The 7699-nt window shown below is 36.3% G+C and overlaps 1 protein-coding gene across 2 annotated transcripts; it reads right to left on the bottom strand.

The window, feature by feature from the left end:
• Positions 1–431: 431 nt before the first annotated feature.
• LOC112525102 lies at positions 432–4511 on the bottom strand. 2 transcript variants are annotated; one of them, XM_025135059.1, is made up of 3 exons: positions 4244–4511; positions 2340–2408; positions 432–965 (listed from the first exon to the last, which is right to left on the bottom strand). In XM_025135059.1, exons 1-3 carry the CDS (start codon positions 4416–4418, stop codon positions 676–678), a joined length of 534 nt encoding a protein of 177 aa, XP_024990827.1. In that variant the 5' UTR covers positions 4419–4511; the 3' UTR covers positions 432–675. The 2 variants fall into 2 exon arrangements, with proteins under 2 accessions (XP_024990827.1, XP_024990828.1); XM_025135060.1 differs by having other exon boundaries at positions 2340–2405; positions 4244–4495.
• Positions 4512–7699: the final 3188 nt, after the last annotated feature.

Raw genomic sequence — 7699 nt, 5'->3', positions numbered from 1 at the left:
AGAGCTTCAAAGACCCAAACCTTATTATCAGTAACCTAAACACTTAGGGGCCGTTTACTAAACACTTACCTTGGTAAGTGCTTACCGGCTATATTACCTTATCGGTGAACATTACAAGGTAAGAGGGAAGACAATAATCGAGAGTCTTACGCAGTTAAGTGAGGGCGATGACTCTTACCCGGTAAACGCTTGCCGGGTTATAAATGTTTGCCGGGTTATCCATTTTGATGGCAAGGAATGTTACTCCATGAGGCAAGTGAAAGTGGTGATCATGCGGGTAAAAGCTTACCCGATAAGCGTTTGGTAAACAGCCCCTTACTGTATATTAGTTTTGGCCTTGACCCTTCTCTACATGCTATTTGAACCCCCTCCCTACTAATTTATTCTCACATCCATCTAACCTTAAACTCTTTCTTTTTTACATTTCAAATGCTTTGAATCAACTTGTACAAAGTAGCAACACCAAATGCATCACCATTGTATCACAATCACATGATGGAGCCAACAATCCTCTACAAACATGCATCATAGCCAAGTTCTAACAACTTTTAATAATACACAAGGTACAAGTTACTAGAGCATTATTGCTTCGTATATCGCCATACGAGTGCACGTAAAAGGTGGTCAGAACCACGACTCCAAACTACCTATACACGGTTTCGAGTATATATTGCATCAAGGAAAAAGCTGCACGTAACCTGTGGCTATTGCAACGCCTAATATGATTAGAGGAGGTAAAAGCACAAATGCTCCGATGATGGCAAAGAAATTCGTGTCGTTTCGTCGCGATACTTCATTTAGGTAAGCCTGCCTTTTTATATTTCTCTTCTGTGAGACGGTTAAAAGCTTTGGTATCTTTAATTTTTTGCCCAACCGAATGCTGAAATCGTCATCACGTTCACCTACTAATTGTGCTAGTTTTTCACGGATTGTAAGTTCTGCATAGTTTCCGTCACTTTCGTAACCTGGTAGGTATATAAACTCGTTATTGCTCTAGGCATACATATAAAGATCACATATACACCAAAGGGCTATTGCCCCATCGACATTCGGGTTACGAGTAGATCCCAACCTCCCTTTAGGTCAAGGGTCCAAACCTCATCAATGGTCAAGAGGGGGTGCGAGTTTTGTTGTGTATAAATATATACTTAAAAAAGGTCACATATATGAAAACTGACCCTATTTTGGTTCGACTTGCGAATCAAACCACCTAAAATCATAGTTTAAACCAGAGAAAATAAGATATAGGGGTAAGGGTTCACTACACAAATTTTGCTCTGAGCATCCAAAATGCAGGTCTTAAAGCACAAACAATGTGCAAAATCTTAATGTGTTATTTAGGTGACTAGTTACCAAATTTTGTGTAAACCAAACGTATATCCCCTCGGAAGTAGGGTCTAGAGGTAAGATGTACAAAGATCTTTCCTTTGTCCGAAAGCATAGAGATAGTACCAAAGTTTGTGTAGTTTACAATCTTAAATAACATTGGATTATTTTTTATTTACAAACAAATTGAATTACTTGAGAAAGAAATGATGTGATACAAATAAGGTTATGTTTGGAAACTAGCAGATAAGTTGCTTGCTGACTAACAAACTAGTCACGTTTGATAAAGCATAGCAAATAAACTAGATAAAAATGTAAATCGACCTAAAAGGACAAGTTGAATTCTAAAATATAAAGGGGCATAATTGGAAAAGGTGAAAAAAATCCCGCTGAGTTTATTGAAAAGCTATCCACGGTAGTTTTTCAAAAGCTAGCTTATAAGCTAGTTTATGGCTGACCAAACAGTTTTCCAAAAAGCTCAAAAATAAGCTAGCTTATGGTCCCAAACATGACCTATATCAATTCAACTATAATATGATTTTGAAGACATGGTTTAGTTTGAAACCAAAATTACGAAGCAATTTTTGCACTGTGACTAAACTGATGTGTCTCAAAATCTAACCAATCAGGTCTGGACTTACACCCAGAAGCAGGGCAGGGCAGTTAAGGAGATTGACAAGAACTGCATGTACCAAAGCTCCTGGCTTTGCTAGGTTTGTGAAGGAAAAACTTTGTATGCAATCTCTTGCAGTTTGCGAAAAGTCTGTTTTAATGACACAAACTCATTTGCTAAGTGTGGGGGTCCGTGCCAGCTTGCGCACAGCTCGACTAATCACATGGGGCCTTAAAGTTAACAGTCTGGAAAACCCTCCGGTGGCACTGAGGGGACTTGAACAGGTGATCTCTGGAAGCAAATCTAAGTTCGTACTAGTTGAGCTATCCCTTAGGGTTGACTCAAACTGATAATGGCCACAAAGGAGTAACCTCAAGATACTGAAAGGTTGTTGACTTACCACTAGGAGATGTGCTTGTGAGTTGTTCTAAGAGATCAAGCCGTGTGCGAGCAGAAGGTGAAGCTGCTGCTGAAAAAAAGTAGAAAGCCAGTTAGAACCGTATAAAAACTTATATTTCTGTTAATTTTTCAAGCCATTTCATGTGGCCTGTGATTATGCATTTGTGCATATACACTAAAAATAAAAGTCTAATTACCATGAAAACTCATTGAATAGTCGATAAAATATGCATGTAGCAAATGAATTGTGAAAATCACAACAATTTCAATTCTGGAATTTCCAACGAAGATCATTAACTATTCCTTCTCGGAAGAACTTTCAAGCAAAAATTACCTTTTGCCCATTATCAATCGTTACAAGTTATTGGTTATGGTCCACAAGATTCTCTATTTTGTAGTTATTTAAGCACATTTTAAACATTTTACTAAGCACATGTATTAAAAACACTTGTAGAATGGATGTAGATAATGTTTAGATAGCTAACATCGATTAATATTGATTATTTGTGGAAAAATAGGTGACTTTTTAGACTGGATTTACCAAAGTTGCAATTTTCATGTGACATCCAGAAGGGAATCCTTTTCATATTTCTATGGGAGGGAGTGTCATGATTCTTTTTAGAAAGCTCGAAAAACAAACTAATCCTTTATTGGCCATAATATCCTAAAACCATAACCGAGTTTTATGAGGCCTAATATTCTATTACAATAAACGGAGATGATATGGGCGACTAAGAGAGATATTCCCTTTGGTCCTAATACAAATTGTGGGTTCACTTGTGGAGAAGGTGTGATTTTAGCATCAAGTACATGCTTTGTTTACTAAGAAATAAGCTTACTTTGTGAAGGACGACAAGAAAGCAATCACAAACCATTTCTTAAGTCAAATCTAGTCTTACATCGTGTGCATGGATCTAATGGTGGTTCTTTGATCTTACTTACATCATCTAATGTCAGAGACTTGACTGTTGCTGCCAAGAATGACGTTTTTAAAACCCAAAATTGTAATATATTTTCTTTATACATCATCATCCTCTTATAGATCTAATGGTGGTTCTTTGATCTTACTTACATCATCTAATGTCAGAGACTTGACTGTTGCTGCCAAGAATGACGTTTTTAAAACCCAAAATTGTAATATATTTTCTTTATACATCATCATCCTCTTATACCGATAAGGCGGTAACACCTCCACTCCAAAATCAGAGTTCACCTTATAAGAAATAATTTCCAACAGAAAGGCCCCATTTGGGGTACAATAACCGAAATCAGTCAAGTGTCCCCTCATTAACTATTCTCAACCTTCGCCATTTCTGAAACTACATAGTCATCTGGTTTAGAGGCACTATAAATCAACAAATTACAGCCCCAGGGCATAGCACAGTTGGTTCCAATGTGGTATACTTGCACAAAATTAACAAACTCAACTGGTAAGGTTCTCGGTGTGCCACAGGAGGGTTTTCCTGACTGTTGGCTTCAAAATGCCCATGGGATTAGTCCAGCTGTCCAGGTGCTCGTAAGCTAAGAATCCAATCTCATACTGTGTAACAATCTGGAATTTTGTTTGCAGCACCTGATGATTACTATTTTCATTACATCTCGATCATAGATTCTTCTATATGATTCATAGCGGCAGTTCAACTCTTACTTTTGGAAATTAAAACCTATTACTTCCAAAATTCAAATTTCAGATTGTTCTTCCAGTTTTTCAGAATAATTTGTTTTGTGTTGCAGGTTTTTAATATGATAATACAGTTAATAAATCCTTTCTTAGCAACAAAAATAAGTCTTATCGATTTTTACGCTTCAGAATCAAGCATGAACCCTAGCTCCGATAACGCTGAAACAATTTATAGAACTTCCAGACTCAGGAATGGAGGAAATCCGGAATATAATCCGATATACCTGAAGCGTTACGAGAATCGTTCTCCCCGATGCTTCCGTCTGTTCCTTTTTCCGACAGAGCAGCTACGGTTGTAGTTGAAGAAATGAAGTTGAAGTTTTTAGTTTTGTGAGGAACGAGAAGCGAATATTTGGGATGAATACAAACCCTAGAAATAGTGTAATTCATGAATGCCATTGAAAATGATCTCTCCTTTCACCATAATTCTTCTTTCCTTTCTTGTATGTTCATCCATGGAAGGTTTCTTTTTTGTATCGTCTTTTTGCTGATTTATGTGTGGGTGTGGTGAGCCTTTGTTGGCAAATACAATTTATAGGGGCCACAAATATTGCATTAAGGATAGAGAAATTTATAAAAATAACCATTTAATACAACCATTTGTCATAAAATAACCGGGTTTTTAAGGTTTTTGTGTTTTGACCATCCAGATCGCTCCTGGGGGCGATCTATACATGTGAGGGGCGATCCACATTAAAATTATTTTAAAAAAAATTCAGCCTTAAAAAACGAAATTACTGTTCACCCTCGAAGACCGCGTTTGACCTCGCCCTAGGGGCGATCCAGCCTTTTAATTTTTATTTTTTTATTTTTTTGTGGTATTTTTAATAAAACTGGTATGCCATTTAAGTTGTGTTTTTTAACTTTTTTAGAACCAAAATTCATGGGTAAAAGTTTAAAAATAAACCATTATAATTATGGAGACGCAAAAATTCAAAAATTATTTTTATCTGTTTTAGGTTTTGTAAATCAGATATAATATATGATTTACGAAATTTGACCTCTATTTCGTCATTTTGTGTTTTTTATTTAACAATTAAGGGGTGTTTTTAATAAAAATGGAAAAAAAAACATAAATTGTGTCTTTTTACGTATTTAATTTTAAATTTCATGGTTTTTCGGTATGAAATAAGACAATGGTAATTGTGGTTACAAAAAAAATAGCTGATTTTGGGAGAAAAAACCATACATTATATCTGATTTCGCGGTTTTTCATGTTATGACACTCTATGACGTCGATTTGACGATGAATTTTGTTTTATTACTTAACGTTTTATATAAATTGGCGGTGGGGGACCATAAGTCTCCATCCATCCCCACCACCGCTTGTTTTCTCTAGAAAAACCGAGCGAAAAACTGAGTTTTGAGTATCCCCACCGACAATCCCGACCAAGAACGACCACTATTCCGCCGCCACCGACCACCGTGATCCGCCGCAGTCGGCCACCATCCCCCGTCACCGACCATCGTCATTCGCCGCCATCCACCACCTTCCGGCGCCAACAACCACCGTCAAGCGCCGCCATCCACCACCCTCCGCCCGCCACCAACCACCGTCAACCGCCGCCATCCATCACCGTCCGCCGCTACTATGGAAATACCGGTAAATACTCTATCTATCTCTATATGTATATGTATCTATCTATATATATGCATATGTATCTATCCATATATGTATATGCATCTATCTATCTCTCTCTCTCTCTCTATATATATATATATATGTATCTATCTATATATATATATATATGTAACGTTTATATCGTTTTTTTTACATTATGCATCTCTCTCTCTCTATATATATATATATATATATATATACTTTACCGCAATTTATATCGCTTTTAACCCGTACACATATACGTACATACATACGTGAAGATAAGTAAATATGCGTACGGGATTTAACCCGTACACATATATACATATAAATACTTACGTGAAGATACGTAAATATTCGTACGAGTTTTAACCCGTACACATATATACGTATAAAATACGAAGTTTCAATTTTTGTACCGTTCATATCTTTTTTTACGTAATGCATCTCTATGTATATATATACGTTACTGCAATTTATATTGCTTTTTTTTACGTAATGTGTATATATATATATATATACGTTACCACAATTTATATCGTTTTTCTTTTACATTATGCATATATATATATATATATATATATATATATATATATGTAACATCCATCTTCCTAATACGCTTAATTATGTGTTGAAAACATCGACTTTTCGGGTATGGTTTTGAGTATTGGGTTCTAACAATGGAATATTTTTATTGGAGCTTGTAGGTTATCTCGATACGGACGCGTAGGCGAAAACCTCATCGAAAACGGAGTCCCGAGCAAAAAGTTATGCAAATTTTTTTTAGTATTTAGGGGTCAAAACGGGTACCCAGCCGGGTCAACCCGACCCAACTCGGGATTTAGGTCGCAAATCATCAAATCAACCCCATTTTTAACCCCTTTTTTCTCTCAAAATCAGTCTTGGTGTTCTAAGGTGCGATTATACACACTTGTGAGTTAATCTATCCCTAAATCAAGTGTTTTATCAAGATTATTGAAGGATTTATAGAGAAATCGAAGGTAAAACTCATATTCTATCTTCATTTTGATGACATGCATAGAGTTTGAGTCCTTGCATGTGATGATTTACAGATGAAATAATGAAATTATGTTAGGACTAAGTGTTATTATTAGTTAGTATGTGAAATCCAAGGATGTATTGTAAGATTTCTCGAAAATGTGATGTTAGCTCAAGAACAAGTGTTGAGTTTTAGGAGTCAATTTGAGATACAATGAAATTAGTAGAAATTGATGTTATAATCATGGTTTATCATTGATTTATTGTGGAATTTGGTAAAAATAAGTGAAACTATGAATTTGGAACTTATTGGGCTAGTATTGGTAATGTTTTGGAGGAAAATGGGTGTTTTAAGCATTTGATAGGATGATTACAGCCCTGTTTTTGGAAAACCATAGAAAATCATAGAAAATTCGAAAAACTAGGAATAAATAGGCCCTAGAAAGGTAAGAGAAAAGGCTACAACTTGTCTTTAGATCTGAATTGGTGATTTTGAGTTTTAAAGGGGTAAAACAGCTCTGCAAGTTGAGTATTTATATTGAAATCCAAAGTAGAGTACCTTAATCGAAATAAGGTTTGAGTGAGTTCTTGTTGTGCTTCACTAATGAGACTTTGAATATATCTTCTAGGGATTGTTTGAGCTTGTATGGAAGTCTTGGAGGTGGTTTTCCAACTTTGATTTGGAAATGGGATTCGACCACTCGGTTTGACATTCGGTTTAATTCAACCGAATTCTATTGTGAGTTTACTTGGATATATGCCTATTATGTGCTCTATAGGTGTATGTGTTACCCATATTGTATTCATAATTGTTATTTCATGGTTACTTTTATTCTATGCCTGTATCACTCCTTATATAGACCAACCAGAGGATAGACCAACCAGAGGATAGACCAACCAGAGGATAGACCAACCAGAGGATAGACCAACCAGAGGATAGACCAACCAGATGATAGACCAACCAGAGGATAGACCAACCAGAGGGCCTCTGGTCCTGAAGGACTTAGAGTCCAGAGGCTCTGGTCTATACAACCAGAGGCTCTGGTCGTCCAGAGAGGCTCTGGTCTATACAACCAAAGGG

This window comes from Cynara cardunculus, assembly GCF_001531365.2.
Source record: "Cynara cardunculus var. scolymus isolate 2C chromosome LG 13, CcrdV1, whole genome shotgun sequence".
In the NCBI taxonomy this organism is placed as follows: domain Eukaryota; kingdom Viridiplantae; phylum Streptophyta; class Magnoliopsida; order Asterales; family Asteraceae; genus Cynara; species Cynara cardunculus.
Note: the sequence above shows the minus strand (reverse complement) of the source record. Positions and strands in the feature narration are given on the sequence as shown.

What these genes read in the sequence shown, in the direction of transcription:
- LOC112525102 (XM_025135059.1), bottom strand. Translation starts at nt 4,418, where the DNA reads ATGGCATTCATGAATTACACTATTTCTAGGGTTTGTATTCATCCCAAA. An exon ending in CGATTCTCGTAACGCTTCAG is followed by an intron (nt 2,409 to 4,243) that starts GTATATCGGATT and finishes ACTTTTTTTCAG; the next exon opens with CAGCAGCTTCACCTTCTGCT. An exon ending in CACAAGCACATCTCCTAGTG is followed by an intron (nt 966 to 2,339) that starts GTAAGTCAACAA and finishes TATACCTACCAG; the next exon opens with GTTACGAAAGTGACGGAAAC.